The following is a 21,542-nucleotide window of genomic DNA, read 5'->3' on the forward strand; positions in this document are numbered from 1 at the left end:
GTAAATCAGTAGATACACATACTGGAGAGGAAGATGAGATTGCTTGATGGTTGCTGATTTTGGCTTCCCTGTTGCCAAGGGCAGGTTGTCAAGAGGAAATGCTAAAGGTTAGAGTTGGGCTGCCTCACAGAGGCCATGAGGCTTGAATTTTGTTAGCAGGTCATACAGAAGTGCAGATTTTTTTAGCAGGACCCCAAAATGTGGAACTGTTTAGCTTTGATCTCTGAAGTTGTGTGAGTTGTTGTCCCGTGCTAGGCCAAATGCCTCGGTCACAGAAACTGAGGCCTGTTGCAGTGCACCTTGTCAAGCTTGGAAACAGCTGCTGAGTACTGATTTTGGCTATTTAACCTCCCCTTTTAATCTCCTGCATGGTACAACAGGCAGTGGAAATCTGTGTTCTCCAGGCCAAGGGATGCCAAACACGTTAGCTATGCTATGCCCACTGCTGAAAGCTACAGTGCATCAATCTTTTCCTGCCATTGGGAGATTCTTTTTTTAATTGCCTAGAAACCAGAGTATTTAAAATCTCACCTAAGAGGCTTAGGTCCACATATATCACATGTTTTATAGCTGCAAGGCAAGATATGGTTTGCATTAGCAGTTGAGCTCAAAATATAGCCCATACAGGATTAAAGGCTGAAAACTGTAAATTAGTTGAACTGAGTGTGAATCAGAATTTCAGTAGCATCCTTTTTTCTTTAGTGGCTTTCAGTACAATGCAACTTCATCCGAATATTTCCATTTTCCTGTTCATTCTCAAAAAATGTAACATTTTCTGCTCTGAAAAGAATTTTTTCCTTAGTGAAAATAAACAATAAACCATGTAGAACTACTTCCCTTTAAATGTAGGGCATTTTATAAATAGAGATGTCTGTGTTCCTGAAATGCACTTGCAAGCATATTATAACCAAAAGCTACCCCATAGATCTTTTTAAGGCACATGACACGTGCATTATTATGTCAGGTCACATCAAACCAAGTCACACCAGAAAAACCAATAGAACTGATAAAATTTAATCAGTGTGTGCTCTTTCTTATCAAATACAGACAATAGCTGGTAGTATTTCCCCTCCCCTTTCTTCCAACCTTTGAGTTACTAGTGGGTCATTTTACACAGAGTTAAATAAAAATATGTGTGAGCTACAGGTTTGCAAGTAGAATGGAGGTAGGTACTACAAGAACTGCCAAGCAAAGGTAGCTCCCACTGTAAGTAGCTAAGTATTCCCCCAAAATGTACATGTACCTAGTAATATGACATAAATGACTGAAAAAATATGGTAGCATGGGTTACCTTTTATTCTTTGCATAGCATTATTAAGTTGAAAGCAGATTTGTAATTATAGAGAAAATGGCTACATTTCTATTCCAAATTCAACTGCCAAATTCTTCTTCTTGTTTATCTATTCAATACAGAGAAACAATATGCTGCTTACAAGGATATTCAGAAGCAATTCTGCAATGATCAGGATAATGATCATCACGCGATCTTTTAAAATAATTCCTCATTTTTGGCCTCAGAAAATTATATAGCTTTTTCAATATGGCCTTATCATCATATTAAGTGATGACAAAAATATCTACCACATGTCTATATTAGTATAGTGCACAAAACATGTATAGTTATTTGCAATGGTTTGCATCTTTTTTTGACGTGGTATGCAAGGGTCGTTTTTAAACTGGTTTACTAGTTAAAAGAAAAATATGAGTGATCACAGGCTGGACATCTCTAGTATTCTTCCTGCTGTACTGAGCATACCTGCTGTAAACAGGTTAAAATGTTGCAGTAAAACACTGCAATGCCAGGCTCTGTGTTCCACAGCTGAGACCTGGAAATAAGAGCTGTTGTGAACATCATCTGGCTTTGCAGGTTTCCGTTGCACAGGGCTGTAAATCACAAGGTGGTGACAGCAAATTAGCTCAGTTACCTGCGTTTGTTGTTCAGGAATGACTGGGACCCTCCTGACAGAAAGGTAGATACTCGCAAGTTCCGTTCTGAACCAAGAAGTATTTTTGAGTATGAGCCGGGGAAGTCATCGATCCTTGAGCACGAACGACCGGTAAGACACACAAATGAAATGGGTGGTACAGTAAGAGATTTGGTAAGAGCCTATCTTTTTATTACTTAGTATTAATAATTGCTGTTTGGAAGAATAGTGAAGATTCTTTCTCAAATACAATTTTGCAGCAATTTGTCTTTGTTCTTATCTGACGGTTGTATTGAAAAATTTGGTTTGGCTTATTTGCTTAACTTACATCTTCTGGTGTTTCCAAGGAATCACCACTGTGCAAACCTCATGGATGATAGACAAAACAGATGGAAACTGCTTTTTTCTAATTGGTGTGCATCTACAGCACTTATTTTCAGTAGTGTTAACAGCACATATGATATCTGAATAATTAATGCATAAAAAGAAGATATTTGCATTTTCAGGATGTGCTGAATTGTATATCTAAGGAGATTTTGGTCAAATACTGGCCAAGGTTGCCCAGACAGGACTTACCTGAACACAGCCCTGAGCAACCTGATATGATTATACCTACCTTTAGCAGGAGGTTGGGCTAGATGACCTCTGGGGGTCCTTTCCAGCCTCAAATGCTCTGTGATTTGAGTGAATGTACATTATGATGAGTATACATTAACATGTAATTAGAAGTCTTTATTCCTGCTTTCTGAATAATTATAGCAATTGTGGAATAAAGCTATGCTTAATGCTTGAAAAAGGACAATTAACAGAAGTTTTCATTTGCTGAAAGGCACATTCACCCAGCTCTTCTTATTTAACTTTGTGCTATCTTAACATTTTCTTATTTTAGAAAAGCTGTTATGTATCAATGGTGATATTTTTTTTTTCTTGGTCTTTTACTTTGAGGTTGAAATGTTTGAGGGAGTCCAGTTTTAAGGAAGAGGTTTATGAAATGAGTACTGGATTGTTATTTGCTTCTGTATTACATGCTTGTTCACGGAATTGATTTTGCCAATTTAAAGCAAATTAAGGAAATGGCTGAATTTCAGAATATGCAGTATATCAACAGCGTGAAACACCTGAACCAAGCACCTTTTCCTTTGTTTTTCTGGTCTTTGCAGGAATCTATTTTTTGTTAGCTAGAAAACACAAAGCTCATTTTCTGTGAAATTGAGTTCTTGCAGAATTAATGTGTTTTCCAAAGAGGAAATTTGCATTTGTGTAGGAACTGGTAATGAATAAATATAATTAGTATCTGAGTGCAGATGAACTTAACAAATAATTTTATCTAAATGGTAGTGTCATTTGTCCTGAGCACTTTTTGAGTGCCATGACTGCATTATAAACACTGAGGTAATTTTCCAGTTTTCCCAATGCCAAAGTGTAATAGCAGGTTCAAGTTAAAAATAAGAAAATTACACTGATTTCAGCGTATTCCAATAATGGCCTCACTTTTCTAATAAATTATATTTTTTGCTAATGTAATGTGAACAAAAATAATTCATATAATCATTGCAGTGCTGATGAATATTTTCAGAGCTATATTTTTTCAATTCTAGCAAACTAATGAAATAATAAGAAAATTAGGTTTGCTGACTGTTCTTGGATCTTTTTTTCCACTTGCTTATGCATTTTACTTTTGCTAATCTGAACCAAGAGATGAATTTTGAGCTTTGGTCATTAAGATATTTTCATGCAGAAAAGCTTTAGTCATGTTGTAGTCATGTTACTTACTAAGCAATATCCATCAAGGGTAAGGTCATACTTTGCCATCTTGAAGCTTAGACTAAAAGTTTAGGCTTAGCTGATGTACATACAAGGAACCATCTCATTGTATAAGAAATTTTTAAAGCTGAGGAAAGTACATTCATGTACAGAATTGAGAGATTTTTTTTGTTTATGTAGGATTCAGAGCTGTAAAAAATTGGAAATTATTATGAGATTAAAGTTTTGCTGACACTAGTGTAACATAGTTGAAAAAATTAGGGAGCTATCACAGTTTCATCAATCTGGAATGTCTACTGTTGATGAAGATGCTATTTAGCTGTATATAATTAAGATACTTCCTTTGAACCATGTTACTAACAGAAAATTAATTGTTTTCACTGAAGTATTTGCTCTCCTTGTATTGACTGAATGGGATATAGAAAGTAAAACTTAACTTCTTAAAGGATGATCAGCAAAGCACGTCAAAAGCGCTTTTCATTGTGTGTAGGAAAAGCTGACCTCTGAAAATTTTGCATTGGTTCCAAATTCAGATGAAAACTCCAAATTCTCAAATGTGTCAGTACTGCATGAATTAAATCTTTCATCTTAATAATCTCAAAAGATTTGATTTCTAGTGTCTGAAAATTTTTTGATGATACTGAAGGAAAGTAGTAATAAAAATGTGGAATATAAAATTATATAAAAATATAATTATATAAAAAATATAAAATGTGGTAAATATTGCAAAAGACAGACATTTATAGTGTCTGAACTAGAAAGTCATACTTTATTCATTTTGTATAAATCAAAGAAATCAAAGGGAGTTTTTCTAACACTTCAAATCTCCAATTTTTTTAATTAAATAATTTCCATGTCTACAAGATTGTAGTTTTGGTGGCAAAGTAATCTGTTAAAAATATAAAATATTTACAGCATCCTTGTATCATAATCTGTCAAGTCTGACAAGTCAGACTTGAGAGATTAGCATTCCCTTTATTGGTGTAGGTAGCAGATTGGAATTTAGTTCTGATTAATGGGGAGATGAGAACACAGCAAGAATAAAAGAAATTGAGATTCAGTGTGAAGCTAACATTTAGTGGGAAATACTATGCAGCAGATCCTCAATGATGAAAAGAAAATCTGCATTAATCAAAACAATGTGAGAAATAATAAAATAAAACATTGACCTAGTAAGAAACATGAAATGGATAGATTGGTTAGGGATCAGTAATTGTTATAGATGCAGAAGGATGAGTGCAGTTGTATTGTGTAGTATCCTCTTCCATGAAACAGGAAATTAGTGTGGTTTCTTCCATAATTTGAATTTGTAAGAGTATAAAACATCAGCATAAAGGAGAGATTTGGGATGAGTACTTTGAGATTGCAGTAAAAGTTTGTGATATTAAGGCATTAAAGAGTCTTACCAGACATCATGATACAGCTCCTTTTTTCCTATTTCAAGAAGCCACTGATAGGGTGGTACAAAAGTTGTTTTGATGTGTGTTTCTATCTCCAGTGTTCTGCAATTCAGCTAAATATTCCTCTTTTTCTCCAATATCATCCAAACAATGGACTTGTTTCCTAAAATGAACATTTACTTTCCATTAATAAGTAAATGGCAATGTAACAACTTAATCTTACTCATGTGTTAATTAATTTTTTTTACTAGTTTCTGCCTTGTATATATGAGAAGCAATTCCTCCATACATGTACATATATCTATTTCTGCAGTAGAGTACGTAAGGAAAAATCTCAGTGTTGATGTAAAAAAAACCTCATAAAACTCATATATGCAATGCCTCTATTTTCATTAGTTATTTTACTCAAAGCTGAAAAGTATACATGTGCTATTCAAATAAAACTGTTAGGTTAAATTTTAGTTCTAGATTTTTTAATCTCTGTTCAACAAACAAATTTTCTACTGAGTTTATATGCAAGAAGAATTCATTATTAGAATCAATTTTTCTAAATTACTGTTTTGTCAAATACCAGAAATAGACAGGGCTTGCTCCATGATGTACATCTGTTGTTTTTTGTTTGGTTTGGTTTTTAGTGTAGAGAAAAATTGGAAATTTCCTTTAGAGCATGCATATTTGGTTGCTTTTGACATCTCAGTCTGGTTATCTGAATATTCTGCTTGGTATGCTTAATGTGGCATTATAAAATATTTCTGCTCATAAAGAAATAGACTAAGTCCATCTGGTATTAGACTTGGAGTTACCACAGCTATTTAAAACTAGTCCAAAAGGGAAAAAAAAAAAAGTGAAAGAAAATTCTTTAGAGATATTAAAGTGCCAAAGCCAAATTTACAACAGGCATCTCAGCCCTCTGTTTCAGACAGGCTTCAGCTTGGTGTCTGAACTTGCAAATGCAAAATACTGATCTACACCAAAGAGCCATTTAACTCATGAGTTTAAATGCAGTTTTGATTATTACCTGTGGATGTCTATCTGTGTAGCAAACTAAGAACAGGCAAAGCTACATGTAGTACTACAGATGTAATTTTGTTCATTGTCCATGTTCTATACTTGAGAATGCTGATTCAGTGTTGTGATGACCATCTGGTGCAAAAGGCAAAAGGAATGAAGTTACTTAGGGGTCTTCAGTAGTATATTTTCAATGAATAATCAAAATATTACTAAATTGCTAGATGAAGGATAGATTGTAAGAATATTATTTGACTAGCAAATCATAAAAAGGGATTTCCCTTTATTGCTTTTACTTTCTATTCCAGTAGTTTGGGAGATGCTTTGTGAGACTAAGCCAAGTGCAGCTTCTAAGTCAAAATGATTAATTAATTTTAAGTCTCTTAGAAAGGGAGATAATAGAAAAAGCTCTGTCAGCACAACTGAACCCAAAAGCCCAACAAAATCAATTGCCTCTGTATTGATCTTGGTAGAACAGGGATTGCAGTCGTCTCCAGAACTGCCAGCAGCAGGGAATTTGCAGACTTCAGTGCTCAGTTTCTTTTTGTTTGCTGCCCTCTGCGGTTGAAGCTGTAAATTAAAGTGGACTTGGCTGCATGGAGTTAGCCTTACATACTTCTGAACAGCCTCATTTTATTTGCTACCCAAGAAGAAATTAAAACTTAGAAACTAGATAAAATACATGATTTCTAGCTTCTTCTTTACCAGCTGAAACACAAGGGTTTTCAAACTTACAGCTAATTGCAGGAGTGTTTGAAGTTGAAAAGGGAGGCAACTCCCATTCTCATTTTCATCTCCTTGGCTGGTTTAGGGGAGCCCAGTCGATCTGTCTGTGTTCTGCCTCCCTGCAAGGAGGGACATGGTTCCATCACTGGGTAGGGGTGGGGCTGCTGCTCTTCAGGGCACCTTGAGACTCACAGAGTAATGTCAGTGCCAGGACTTCTAGGACCAAAAACTCCACAATTCCAACCCTATATACATTTTAAATTATTTATTTGTTTGTTTGTTTGTTTTGTGTAAATACGCCCATCTGTTGATATCGGCATTTTTCTGAAAATTAATTTTTTTATAGAATTCAAAGGTAAAAACATGCAGTATTTCAACATACAATGACTGAGTTTGGAGAAAGGATGGAAAATAATTGTTTAGTAATGTCTGCAATTTGTGGATTTTTTTTTTAAGATAAGCAAAAAAATCTCTAAATATGGCAAACATTTCCTGTAATTCCTGTATATCAAGTTGATATACAGCAAAGCTGTCTTCTGCATTTTGCATCTGTCATTTTTTGCCCTCATGCCTTCTTATCTCTGTAGAACAGAATCCTGTGGTTTTTTTTCTTAAATTAGTCCTATTCTCTATTAAATTCATACATTTTAGTAGTCAGTTCATGAAGCTAATTTCAGTAGTGTTTCTCTACGAAAGACTTGGGTGTCTACAGTTGAGTTCAAGCTGTACTGCTGAGGTACAGCTGTGGATGGTGGAAATATAAGGGCAAAACTCCAGAGGACCTTCATTTCCTAACCCTTCTGTGGAGCACAGCAGGTTTTTCATCAGTGACATTTACTTCCCTCTGCATTCCCAGGAATCCTACTTCCCTTACTTGAAAGGGCATTGTGAAGAGAAGTGTATAAAACAACAACTGGGGTCCAGGTATTGCATGAACAGCTCACAGATACTCGAGCACCAAGGTAGTTCTGAAGGATTGTTGACCTTTCAATAGAGCAGAGCTGGCAGGCTGTCCCAGTAACACCAAAAGCAGCAGGAAAAGTGCTGTAAGATGTTTATTACCTGAAATGGTCAAAAGCACAGTGTTATCTTTTGCAGAAAACAGAAATAGCTCTGTGTGATTGCTCCAGTCTACTGGAGACAGTTCAGCTTGAGGAAAAAGTGTGACATACTTGATCACCAGTGTCATTCTTTATGCAGGGCCCTGTCTTCTTTGATGATTGCTTTCTAGGGCACACCATAATTAGTGTCTAGGTTCTGATAATTACAGTTATGGAGAAGCAAATTTTAAATTCAGAAATGTCTTTAACAAGAGGATTTCTCTGTTTCAGAAACATTTAAGCCAACAGTTCACTGTAATTCTGTGCTGCATGAAAGCCTACATCAGATGCTACAAAGAAACTGAAGCTATTTAGAAAGTAATTAATGCAGCCAAGTTTACAGTTGATTAGATATCCCATTGAGAGCTGCACTGTTTTGCACCGTCATGTTTTCATGCTGCTTGAATAAATCTGTCAATTATTCTTCTGTTCACTGAAGAATTTCCTTAATACTATCTTCAATTGCTTTATCCCTTGGTTGTGAGAATTTTCAGATGAAAACAATGTATTCCACTGTCGAAAAAAAGGCTTCATTATGTCAACGAGGCTATGCAAGATAAAGCATTTCACAGTACTGCTGAAACAAATATTAATGGAATGCATAATTTTTTTGTTCCTTATCTTTTGACCATAGGATTTAAAATATATCAGTTCCTTTTCATAGGTTGAAGTGGCTTTTTAACGTAGTGATGCTTGCATGATGCATATTCCTTATCTCTGCTCAGTGCTTGCTTCAAGACATCAAGATTCAGAATTAACATGCTTTGTGAGAAGACAAAGAATGACCAAAAGCAATACAGATAAAGTTGTGTCTTTATTGCTGATCTGATGGGCAATTTCCTGCCTATGCTGGAGAAGACAATCATTTAAACCATCTTCCTAACAAGGAATCTTTAGCAGCATTAAATGTAATTAACTAATGCAGTGATGTTAAAGAAAAGGTCAAAGAGCCCTCTTAGCTTTAAGAGTGTAATTTTAAAATGTTTAACATCTTCCAGTCCTTGGAAGAACATCAACAAAAAGAAAAGTATTAAAGCTACCAGTGAATGACAGCTCTTGAACACGAATATCCTCTATCTTAAATACCATCTTCATTCTTTGATTTTATTCCATTTCTTTCCCCATATTTGTTCTATGTCTGTGTGTTTGTTGTTAAAGTGACATAGCATTTCTAGCACTTTGCTCAGTGTGTGCCTTTTCCTTCCCTTTTCCTTCACAACTGCTCCAGACTGATCGCATAACCCCAGATGACATAGATTTAGAAAACGAACCCTGGTATAAATTCTTTTCAGAGCTGGAGTTTGGACGTCCGGTAAGTGAGGATAGAATATTGATATTTCCACTTTAGGAAAATATCTTTTTAGAAGGAGGAATTTAAATTACCAAGTTCGCCAAGTATAAGCCAGTAAAATTATTATAAGGGTTTTTTTGAGGAGAGGCAGTAAAGTCCCATAAATATAAGTATTTTTTTCAAGTAGACTCTTAAATTGCTAGAGTAGTTTTAGTAATAGCTTTAATAAGGAGTATGTATTAGATAAATATTAGTGTGTAAGTATTTAATAACAAGACAAATTCCACTATAAACAGGGATGTTTGCTGGTTTCTCTCAACTTTTTGCATTTGGCTGGATTATTTTTGAACAATCTTCTAGGACAGAAAAATATGACAGTTTGCATTAAGGAAGCTAAGTTGCAGATCATATCTTTTACTTAAAGGACCAGATCTAAATTTAAATGTATGAAGCCAGAAACAAATTTCTTACAGCAGGAACTACTGAGAATTTTTTTCCTTTTCTTCATGTCTTATATGTATACATGCAGAATATGTATTTTTTACCTGAACACAGAGATATGGGTTTGCTCTGTTTTCAAGCTGGACACCTGTTTGAATGGACAGACTTCAGTTCTGCTCCAATTTTCACAGAGAGTCATTACCCAAAACAAGGGCTTTGCAAACAGGTGCTGGTTTAGACCTGCTGCCAGCGCTTAAGTCTAAAATTATAAACCTGAATGGTTCCATCTGGCCAAAACACGTAAAAATCAGAAATATCTCAAGTTTTCACCTTCAATTTTCTTAGCACTTTCAGTTCTTCTGCGAATACCATAGGCTTAGTTGTATCTAAGCACCTAAGGCTGCTTGTATATTTTTTACAATGGTAAAACAGTAACACTGTCCTTGAGGCAAGACTGAAAACTAGATTTCACTTCCTCCCCGCACAATGCCTTAACAACTGGGTTGGAGATGCACCTGCTCTTGCTTTTGCACACTCCCTCTCTGGCTCCACAGAGCTCAAAGTCTTTCCTGTACACTCTAACATCTTTAGGGAAAAGGATAGCAAGTATCTTCATCCCAGAAGAGTGCCTAAGAGGATAGTGGCAATATCCAGACAGGCAGAAAATTAAAAGAAGTTAAAATCCCCTTAGAAAAAGGAGGGAAGTAAACCTAAGCACTCCCTCAGTCTTTTTAAGCATTCTCATAGCTCCCCAAGATCCTCCCAGAGATTTTTTTGAGTTTAAAAAGCAGAAGCCACAGGCCACAGACAGGAAGTATAAAGACATGCGCTTGAGAGTATCAGGATTTAAAATATCCCCATTCTTCTCATTCCCTGTCAGCCAACAGTTCTCTGGAGGCCTATCAGGATTTTAATTAGTGACATGCCAGCTACATGAGGAGCCTGAGCACAGACACAGGGCCTTGGAGGACACCCTGGAACCAGGCACCTTAGTCCCTTTCTAGCTAGCCATAAGCCAAAATCAAAACTCCCTGCTGCTTCAGGGAGAGCAGAAGAGAAAGCAAGTGATATACACTCTTTAAAAACCTTAATGTTTTAATCATAGCATTTTAAAAATTACTCATTGAATATCCCGTGAAAATTTAAAAAAATAATAAAGGTAAATATATCTGGGTTTAATTTCTTGTGCAGTGGTCTGTGCAGTTATCACATTGTCATGGATTACTTTAATCTCCCTTATCTGCCATTCAAGTGGTATTATCATTTCTCCCTCTAGGTGGGCAGAAACAGTACAGATAAATTCTTCTGATTAACCATATCTCAACAAAATTTTACTGATAACAATAAATTTAAGATAAAATATATTGAAATTCCCCCAACAGAGCATAACTGCGATGGTTTAGACCTTTCTGTTTCAGTGTTAAAACTTGCTGGTATTTATTCAACCATTCCAGTTGTAAATTTTACCACCTAAAGTTACTAACATTTTATTAAGATATTTTAAAAATAACACATTTATCCTTCCATTCTACCCATGTGTGTCACTCTTTGTATCTGACGCTGTCAACACTTAATTTCTAACTGTGTCACCTTTTCCACATGTTTCATTCCTTGCTGCCATTGATCCTCCTTCATTTCATCTCTACACTTCTGCTTTTATGATGCAGCCACCTAAAAAGCTTTTGGACTATGTTCAAGACAGTTCTTCTGGTGTTTCCAATGAGGTAAATCAATGGTTCTTTTTCAGATGATTCTCTTGGGAAGAAGGGTTGGAATGCTCACCATTTATATCTTGGTTTGTTAAAATTTAGTTGTTACCTTCTGATAGCTATGAAACATTTCTAATTCACAATCATTGTATCCTTGTCTTCATATCTTTCCAGATCACTAGTGCATTTGGATGTTGATCTTATTATCCTAGGAACTGTGAGTCCTTATACCCAAAACTTCTCAGAGATTAACACCCAGAATTACACAACATTCCATACGTCTCTAACTCTGACAAATTCCCACTTTTCAGAGTTAGGCAAGTGCATTGCACAATTAATCCATCAGCTCAGTTTATTTTTTTATTAAAATATCTGACTGCAAATTCTGTGTGTCAAGTGAAAGCCTTTGTGGCTAAGCTGTCATTTCTCCAATTAAGTATTTATGACTGAGGTTGGTCATCAGGTGAAACAGCAATTAATAGTACTTTCGTAATTTATAACTCAGGATTGACAATTGCTATCAGTACTCCAAATAAAATTAATCAAGATCAGGTTGTGGGTTGACATTGCCCTACTCTGAGTGGGAGAGACTCAGGCTTTCATTCCTTCTCCACTCCCTCCCCATTTTTACAGCGTTAGGGCAAAAGTCAGCAAATCCTCTACTGGCAACTTTGCTTCATATGGTGGCTTTACTTCATCCGTATTTGTGATTCACTCTCATCTTCTGTAGTTTGTCCAAAAGTTAAACTCAAATTGTGGTCTTAAATTGTTAATTGTTTGCAATTTACTCTCATTTGATTTTAAGCTCTCTACAGATCTAGAAAAATCTCATAGTTTTGAAATTTGGGCCCAGTTCTCTGAAAGAAAAAGCTTCTAGGCCTTTTCTAATTCCTGTTGGTTTTCAATATATCAAGGAAGACAATTTGAAAGCCCTAACATGACTTTGAAATATTCCCATGTTCAGTAGGTCTGGGTAAAATGGCTATTAAGTATCACTGGTTTTCTCTTGGATTAATTTACAAAGTCCTCTCTTTAATTTTGAAATTTTAGTAATCTTTAAATATGCTAAATCATGTTAAAAAATGACAGCAACTTAATACTTCTCCAGAGGAGGAGACTATTCAAAATAACTTGATAAAGTATTATTAACCATCATGCAAACAAGCCTATTTGTTATTTTCCTTTTACTTTTGACTACTTTCCCTAGCTCCATTTTTAATCAGCATTAAAGCCTCGATGCATGAAAAGAGCTAAAATACTGGGTTAATTCTAAATATATATATCATTTTTTTAGTAAAACTAAATCAAAGTATTCAAAAAAGATTTGGAGTTGTCATCTCCTTTTTTCAAGTTGCCTTTATTCATATAGAGCAGTGTTGACTATTATGGAAGATGGCTAATTATTTTTGGAGATGGGAGAGATGTGTTCAGTTGGGCAATCTAAAAGTGGGTCAATAAACACCCAAGAGCTGATAGGACAGCTGCAAACAGTAAAACAAGTAGTAAAAATCAACCACACACAGTATTTACTTTCACCTTTCCTCTATATGTCACATCAATGAAGCTCTTCCTAAGGAGAGAAGGTATAAACTCCTCATAATCTATAAAATAATATATGCCTGTAGTGAAAGTTAGTGTTGTAGAATGGGCAAAGTACAGGATCTGTCGTAGAGAAAAAACTTCAAAGCCAGCATCAAATAAAGGATAAAAGGGCAAGTTGCATTCAAGGTGGTAAAAGAATCTTAAAGGATGCAAAGTGAAAGCCAGTAACCCAGCAGTCAGTTTTGGCATGATAGGCACTTCCAGCCATCTGTGTATAGCCCGGGGAATGGTGTGGATAAGGAAGTTCCCTCTGGTGGGATTTCCACTGTGTGATCCCATGGCCTTCCACAGGAGACAGTGAGGATCTGCTCCACCCTTGGGAGTGACATCATGGTCTGTGCAGGCACGGAGCCACTACAGGTGGTGGGAGGCAAGCACTGCCTCGGGGCCATGTGGCCACTGTCCCCTCCGATGTGGCCAGGGGTAGCAAGTGGAGGTGGTTGGCATCTGCACAAAAGAATCCACAATGACAATTTATCTGCAGCGTTTGCACCACCTTGTGCAGCATTTCTGAGAGATCGCCTGTGGTCCCGAGTTTCCTTCCTGACTGCTTCCAGACGGTGGCAGTGACTGGTCAAGAGGAGGAAGATGGCTGTGGCCAGTTTTGAAATGAGACTGGGGTGTTTTCCAGGACGGGCTGAATGTGTGTTTTATGGGTAGTGCAGGGATGTACACAGACCTGAGGCCTTTGCTTCCTGTGGTAATACTGGCTGTGGGTGTGAGCAGCGCTGTGCCTGCCTTCTATGGTTTTATTGCAGATAGACCTCATAGTATTGATATGTATCTTAAAATCATTGCATTTGGAGAGTGACGGGACATTAGTCACAAAGTACTTATAAGCCTTCAGAGAGTGTAAAGAAAAACTTGAAAATATGAACTATGTGAAAATAGCTCAAGTTTTAGATAACATTTATTTCATATTGTGGCATGTTTGTGTGGCTCTCCCAACACCATAGTCCTAAAAAATCAGTTCCCAAATATTCTAAAGATTACTGGTGACTTCTCTACCTAAGTGTCAGTTAACAGATCTGGGTGAAGTTCTGTTCATGAACTTGCAAATCAAATCACTGGGGAAAAAAATCCAACAAAAGAAAGAACTTGTACAGCCCATGAGTGCCCTTACTTAAGCAGTCCTTCGGGGCGAAGATTTTTCCATGCAAGGAAAAAGCCAAGAAGGCTCTCTATAAAGGGAAAAAATATTTCCTGCACCTTAGAAACCTGTATGATAGTTCTATTTCTAGTCCATTGAGTTATGGAAAGCTGAAGTGACAAGGCAGGAACTTGAAAGAAGTTCAGTTCTTGAACCTGACTGCTTTGTATCCAGGAAGAAATACTCCAGAAACCAAGCAGTTCATTCTAGATTCATACCTGGGTACCAGAACTGTAATATTACTTAATTCTGACTAAAGGCTTACAATGGTTGATTTAAAATCAGTAGTCATTTAAGGCTGACTTTGTATTAATAATATAATTATGGAAGTTCCATGTCCCAGTAGCTGCATCTGTAACTCCATAAGCAATGACTAATTTTCTGTGATGAGAACTGTTCTTACCAGGATTATAAGGTATATGAGGCCAGTTGTGCACCACAAACGTCATGGGATTGACAAAAGCTTCTGGTTATTATTGATTGTAGGATTTTGGTGAGTAACTGAGGGATGAAGAGAAGCTTTGCAGACCTCACATGTACATAAAAGAATAATTTTCAGATTTTTCTGGTTTTACATTAAAGATTTGTTTCAGCTGTTCTATGTCTGGTTTTCAAAAGTATATAGAAAAGCATAATTAGGGATCATTATGTAACAGTGCTTTAAAGGAAAAAAATTACTGAAGTAGAATAGGTAATGAAATCTAGCAATGCTTTTTAAAAGCTGCATAATTTATTCTCGTAAAATGTTGCTGTGTCTATGGTGGAGTGCTCAGGATGTTAATTACCATGGGCTGTTGTTATAGGATTTGCCACAGAGTAACAAGGAGTCATCAAATATGTTAAACAAAAATTGTCACCCTTTCTTCAAATACAAACCTAACAATCCATGTGTTTGTTTTCACAGGCTTCCTTATATCATCACTATTCAACAGACAGAGGCCTGGACAGGCCCTCCAGGTAAGAAGCACTATCTATACTTCAGCAGACACATATTATCCAGCCTGAGGGTCTTCTTTGGGACCTGACACCAGCAGATTTTGTGAAGAGTCAGATTTTAACATTCATCTTGTGAGCTACTGGCAAATTAGATGCTTGGAGTGTTAATTTTGATACTGATGTGTAGATTTTATTTTGGTTTTACAGGGACTTAGTGTTTGCATTTAAATTAATCACACTGTGTTCCGTGTCTTTCCACCAACATCCCTGAGCTTCTCTCTCAGCAGCAGTGATTTATTCTTTACCCTTACTGCCTGCAGTGTATTCAGTGCTGTTTCCCTAAGCATGATACCTTGACTGTTCTCAGTCTCTGTCTTTTTCATATCTTTGCACCTAAACTCTAGTTCCAAAAAATAGTCTAACATACCTTGATGCATTTATTTCAAAGAAAATGGCATAGTAATGTTGTGTACAGCTTTAAAACAATCAGGTTAAGAACAAATTAATCTTTTCACTGGGAAATAGGCTGTAAGATATGTGAGACCAGTGCTTCTTCCCTTTATGTGTTTTTCATCTATAAACCAATATTATAATTACGACCTTACTTCTTAAATTCCTGAATTCTGATCTCAGAGTCAGACTGCTGCTGATCCTGCTTTTTTGTGTAGCTCTGCAAGTACTGCGGGTGACTACAGAAAGCGAAGGAAGTCAGAGCCCGCTGTGAGTCACCAGAGGGCACACAGTGACCAGAACGCCAACAGACCCGACCTGGGCCGTGCAGACACACAGGGCTCATGTTCCACCCTTAGGAAGCCTTTAACTAGCTCATCTCCTCCTTCTCCTTCACGAGCTAAAGGTAAGAGAGGCCACGTTAGCTCGCAGAACACTGCTGCTGATGTGCTGTACTGCTGCGGCTCGGTGCGTGTCCTCAGGGGAGGTGATGTGAAGCAGCAGCTTTGAGCCTTTCCTGAAAGGCTGACTTCTTTATTCTTACAGGTGTAATTTTAAGTTGGAAAGCTGGATTTGTAACAAGGATTTTCCAGTTTCAACTGCTTGTTCTGACAAAAGAGAATTGACTAAAAGAAGACTATGAATTCTACCACAATACATAAACACTATTATTTTTATTAACTCTACTACTCTCTTACTAGATTATTGTGATTTTAAAGCTAGTTTTATTATATTGAGAAAGTAAATTGAGACAAATTACCTATAAGATTAAAGATGTCTGTCCATTATAGTAGACCTTTTAAATCCATAGATGATGTCTTAGTTGTCAGTTATCAGGACCTAATGTAATCAAGAAAATATCCATTGTTATCAGGATGTGATTTAATCAAGAACGCATCCATAGTCTGATTTCTTATTTTTTAAATCCTTGGAAGTATTTAGTAGAGCTGATGCAATCTTATTAGCTTATTTTTGGCAAGTAACTCACCATCCTATTACTGTTTTCCATATCTCTCCAGGAAAGAGATCACACAGTCAGTTCTTCATTTGGGTTTTTGGAGATTTGGATGGGTTTTTCTAGAAAACAAAAAAGCTTCCAGTAAAACATAAAATAGAAGTAATATATAGAATAATACTGAATATAATATGTCTCCATCTGTTTGAATTATTATTTTTATTATTCTCTTAATTGCTCTGTTTTGTAGCTCAGTAAACTTTTGTAACAGTAAATTCACAGTGAAAAGAATATAATATCCAAACTGCAACAGATAGTGTCTAAGAAAAGCAGTGGGGAACATTGAGAGTGAGGTGATTCAAAAGCAAATGTATTTTAAACATTTAAAACATTGAAGTGTTACAGCAGTAATTTTAAAAGTGGAATAACTCATCCATTTGGCTTACCAGGCCAGGCAGTAAAAAGTTAATAGATTCTACTTGCCTGCATGTGCCTTTGACTCTGCCACCAATAACAAGCACTTAGCATGACTTCCACACTTCCTGTGTTTGAAAATCCTTCAATTAAAAATATCTTCCACAGCCAATTACGTTTCAGAAGGTGACACCATTCTCTCCCAGCATTATGACCCCTGTAAAATTTTAATTTTTCTTGAAATTAACCAATTTGTTAAAGGAGCACATTATAAACTGTTTGATCACCATGAATTTTGAAAAGTGTTTCAGTGACAGATCTAGATTCCATTATTTTTAGAAAGCTGACTGAGCTGTTTGAAGCATCTTCCTGAACTGAATGTTGCCACTTGAGACTATTTTTGAAAGCTCAGTACAATTATGAAAGACCACCGTTCCAGATTTGTCTTGTAGTGTCTTTTAAATCTACCATGCACATAAAAATATGTCTTAAAGCTTGAAAAATCAGGCTTTTGTTATGGAAGTCAGTCTAAGGGTTATTTTTACTTCTATATTGTGGTTAGGCTCAGTAAACTGATACACCTTCTTTAACACTTGCATAACACTTCCTGAGCTGCCTTCTTCTGCCCTGCATAAGCTGTACAAAACACTGCTCCCTTCAGTGCTGCCACACAGGGAAGGAGTAGGCTACCTGTGAATAACATGGAGAAATTTCCTATTTGATCTGATAGGAAGATTTATCTTTATTTTAACTATCTTAGAATATGTGGATGCTGTGAACTCTGGGCATTATGCAGGTTAAAAATCATAAACAACTTTTTCAGAATGCTCCGTTGGAAAAGTCAGTATTACCCTGAGGTCTAGATTTGTTGTGTGGCTTCATCTTTAAATACTTTGCAGCTTTTATTGTCTGTTGACCTGCTTAAAAATCTCAATTAATCCCCAATTAATGCCTGGTTTCTTATGTTGCTTTGATGGCAGCGGTTGTAGAGGAGATAACATCTCTATAATTAATGAGGAATTCTTTTTGTTGTTCAGATTATCATGAGTGCATTTTAGGAGCTGGAAAATAATTATTAACTCTGCAGTCCTAGTCTGTAACAAACTATGTACTGACCTAAGATGATAAATGCACTAATTCCTATCTCTTTTTCTAGTCTTTCTAATACTTACTGATACTAATTCCAACTTTCTGAATCTTTTAATTTCTGGCAATGTCTTTTTTTTACCATGCTGCTCTATGGATTATAAAGGTGGGGATATTAGCAAAGTATATCCATCCCTTTTAAGTTACTCAGTGCACAACCACAACACCTCAAATGAATTAGATTACTGTAGCACTTACAGACAACATTTAGCTGTTCCAAATGATTCAAGAAGGGCAACCAGCTACAAGAATGGCTGGCAAATGACTCGCCAAAATGCAGAAGTCTGGAGTAGCACAGAGGAAGCTGCTTCTCCAAAGAGGAAATCTCGTAGCTGTGATGACCTGCTGACAGATGATCACGATAGCTATCCCGACGCACAGGCCAAGGCTGAAAGCATGGGCTCCCTGTTATGTGAGGAGGACTCCAAAGAAATTTGCTCAATGAACTGGAACTCCCCATACGCTGAGGGCCGTACTAGCGGTAGGTCAAGAGTTCGTCACAGATCCGCGCATGACGCTCCAGGTTTCCTGAAGATGTACAAAAAGATGCACCGCATCAATCGCAAGGACTTGATGAATTCTGAGGTGATTTGTTCTGTCAAGTCCAGAATACTGCAATATGAAAAAGAACAGCACAAAGGTATTCTTCAAGGCTGGAGAGAGTCATCTACTGAGGAGGTGCCCAGAGACATGGTGCCAACCAGAATATCTGAATTTGAAAAGTTAATTCAGAAGTCAAAATCTATGCCGAACCTTGGTGATGACATGTTGTCAACAGTTACATTAGAGCCTCCTAAAAATGGCTTGTGTCCAAAGAGGCGGTTTTCTATCGAATCCCTGCTGGAAGAAGAAACTCCAGTCAGACATCCCACTCAGGTACAACGGAGCTACAAGTCTAAAACCCTGGTGCCAATTCATATTGAAGTGACCAGTGATGAGCCACAACGATCACATATAGATTTTTCAGACAGCGATCAAGACGGAGTGGTTTCTGATCTCAGTGACTTTATCCAGATAGAGGGTTCATCCTTTTGTAGTGAAAGTGACTTTGATCACTTTTCCTTCACTTCATCTGAAAGCTTTTATGGATCAGGCCATCACCACCACCACCATCACCACCACCACAGGCATCTCATCAGCTCCTGCAAAGGGCGATGCCCAGCATCCTACACCCGCTTCACCACCATGCTAAAACATGAAAGGGCTAAGCAAGAAACCACTGAAGATCCAAGGAGACAGGAAGCAGAATCCGGCCTGTCTAAGATAGCATTCCTCGTCAGTCCAGTGCCTTTCCGGAGGAAAAAAAGTGCAGCTCCTAAAAAACAAACTGAAAAGAAAAAATGCAAGTCATCTGTGTTTGAAGCACTAGATTCTGCACTTAAAGACATCTGTGACCAAATCAAAGCTGAAAAAAGGCGGGGAAGCTTGCCCGACAACAGTATATTACACAGACTTATTACTGAGCTGCTTCCAGACATTCCAGAAAGGAATTCATCTCTTAAAGCTCTGAAAAAGAGTCCCACGCACCAGCCTTTTCATCCACTGCCTCAAGATGGTGCTATCCATTGTCCACTGTACCAGAATGATTGTGGAAGATTACCTCTTAGTGCCTCTTTTCCAGACATGGATGCAACTAACAACAATGATAGTGCACTGTGTTTCCAAGGTGGATTTACTTTCTTCCTCTATCCTTGTGATTGACTTATCCAACCTTACTCCCTGTGTTTCCCACCCTTTCTCATTCCACTTTGTGCTGTCTATAAGAAGCTTTCATCCCACAAAATTCTTAGTGAAGGACATCATTTTCACCTAGGTGTTGAGGACAGATAAATTTGCTGTCTATTCACAAAATACAGTAACCAGGCCAACTGAAGTAGCAGTGCATTTCAACTAATTGAAACTAAATCAGTTCTATAAATTATAATTATGTTATTAAGCAGTGAATTCATGCATCATAAGATGCTGGTCAAACTGAAACCAATATGCAGATAATCCTTTCTTTATCACTAAGAAAAAAAGAATGTGAATCTAAAATATATTTTACTATATAATTTTATTAAATGTAAGTGATAAAAATGCTGTTAATGCTGCCAGTATCATAGAAAGGCGGTTCTGTTTTCTTATGAATCCACTACTTTGTGTTATTTTTTGTGAATAGATATTAAGGTCATTTTAGGAAGTTTCCACTGTTCAAACAATTTCCAATTTCTGTGGCAGCAAAACTAATTCTTTCCATAGAATTTAAAAATAAATTTTAAGAAATTTCCTGTCTTCTTCGAAGGGAATTTCTCAATAATCAAAACAAGAATGAAATTTTCAGGATATGTATGACCAATCTGTTTTTAAAGTTACTGCTGCTTTGAGTTGTTTGTTGCTCTGCCTCTTTTTTTGATTTTTCTTTTATTTTAATTTAAAAAAACAAAAATAGTTAAAATATATTCTTGAAATCCCAAATGGATGTAAGAGAGAATGCCTTTAATATAGAAATTATGCAATATTTGATCAGACCCATCTTATCCTTATTCTCACATATTTTTGTGTAACTTTTGCAAGTAGCACAATAATAAATATGTATTTCAAGAGAAATCAGAATTGAACCTATTACCATCTTTTCTTAACTAGTTGTAACAGGCATATTTAGAATAGAAAATTTGGTTAAAAAACAGCTATAAAACGCAATTCAGAATTTAATTAATCATACTTGATCATAATTAGCCCTGGCACACAGTACTACATGATGAGACTCAAGTTGTTGAAAAATGTGTTTTTCACATATTGTAGTTGCTAAATGAGAATTTTCCAGTCTGTGAAAATAAGGAAATCCATAGTGTAAAGTAAATGTGGATTTCTATTAGCTTTTGTAGTTATGAAGGAGCCTGGTATGAGGAAAGCAATACCCTCTGTCAACATTAATATCCCTAAAGTAGCGTGGAGAATGAGTAAAGCAGAATATTCCATTAGTTTCCATCAGCACCAGTCATGGCTGAGCTCTACTTCTAATTAAGTTTCTGTGTTTTGCTGGATGTGTGTGCATCTCTTACAGCCACACAGAGACCTGAAGGTCACAGCAGATGACTGAAAGCTACCAGTGTTGACTGCATAAGGAGCTGTGGAGAAACGGAGGAGAATTTTTTGTCCTAAAGCTTCTGCATCTTCACTCCTTTCCAAATCATTCTCTTACTGCTGGAAATTTAAGAAAAAAAAAAAACCCATATGTGTTTGGAGTCATTAATTGTATCTCTAGGTTTATGCAGTAGGTGTACATCCTCATTCAGGAACACATGCCATATCAAAAACCTGTGCAGAACTAGGGCTATGATATACTTATTGGGAATGACATGCTTACAACCAATGGCATAAATAATAAAATTATCTCTTTACCTCAATTGTATTTATCAATACCCTCAAGTTTTTGTGGCTTAGCCAACAACCAATTAGAATGGATGAGATGCTTTCAGTTATTTTCTTTGTTCCACTTGCATTTCTTTAGAAATGTATGAGCCTGGTAGCAACAGATTGTGAGAA

At 36.6% G+C, this 21,542-nt stretch overlaps 1 protein-coding gene across 40 annotated transcripts in view; it reads left to right on the forward strand.

The window, feature by feature from the left end:
- The window catches only part of SORBS2 (sorbin and SH3 domain containing 2), a 163,308-nt gene that overhangs the window by 118,173 nt on the left and 23,593 nt on the right, over positions 1-21,542 (forward strand). For 23 of the 40 annotated variants that reach the window (XM_063156026.1, XM_063156025.1, XM_063156023.1 and 20 more), the window contains 6 exons: positions 1,943-2,057; positions 9,152-9,235; positions 11,323-11,379; positions 15,021-15,073; positions 15,721-15,908; positions 18,124-19,683. In XM_063156026.1, the coding sequence (XP_063012096.1) occupies positions 1,943-2,057; positions 9,152-9,235; positions 11,323-11,379; positions 15,021-15,073; positions 15,721-15,908; positions 18,124-19,683 (2,057 nt within the window). The remainder of the gene's footprint in view (positions 1-1,942; positions 2,058-9,151; positions 9,236-11,322; positions 11,380-15,020; positions 15,074-15,720; positions 15,909-18,123; positions 19,684-21,542) is intronic. The other 17 variants (XM_063156033.1, XM_063156043.1, XM_063156045.1 and 14 more) reach the window with 3 other exon arrangements.

The sequence above is a fragment of the Melospiza melodia genome, chromosome 5, assembly GCF_035770615.1.
Source record: "Melospiza melodia melodia isolate bMelMel2 chromosome 5, bMelMel2.pri, whole genome shotgun sequence".
NCBI lineage: Eukaryota > Metazoa > Chordata > Aves > Passeriformes > Passerellidae > Melospiza > Melospiza melodia.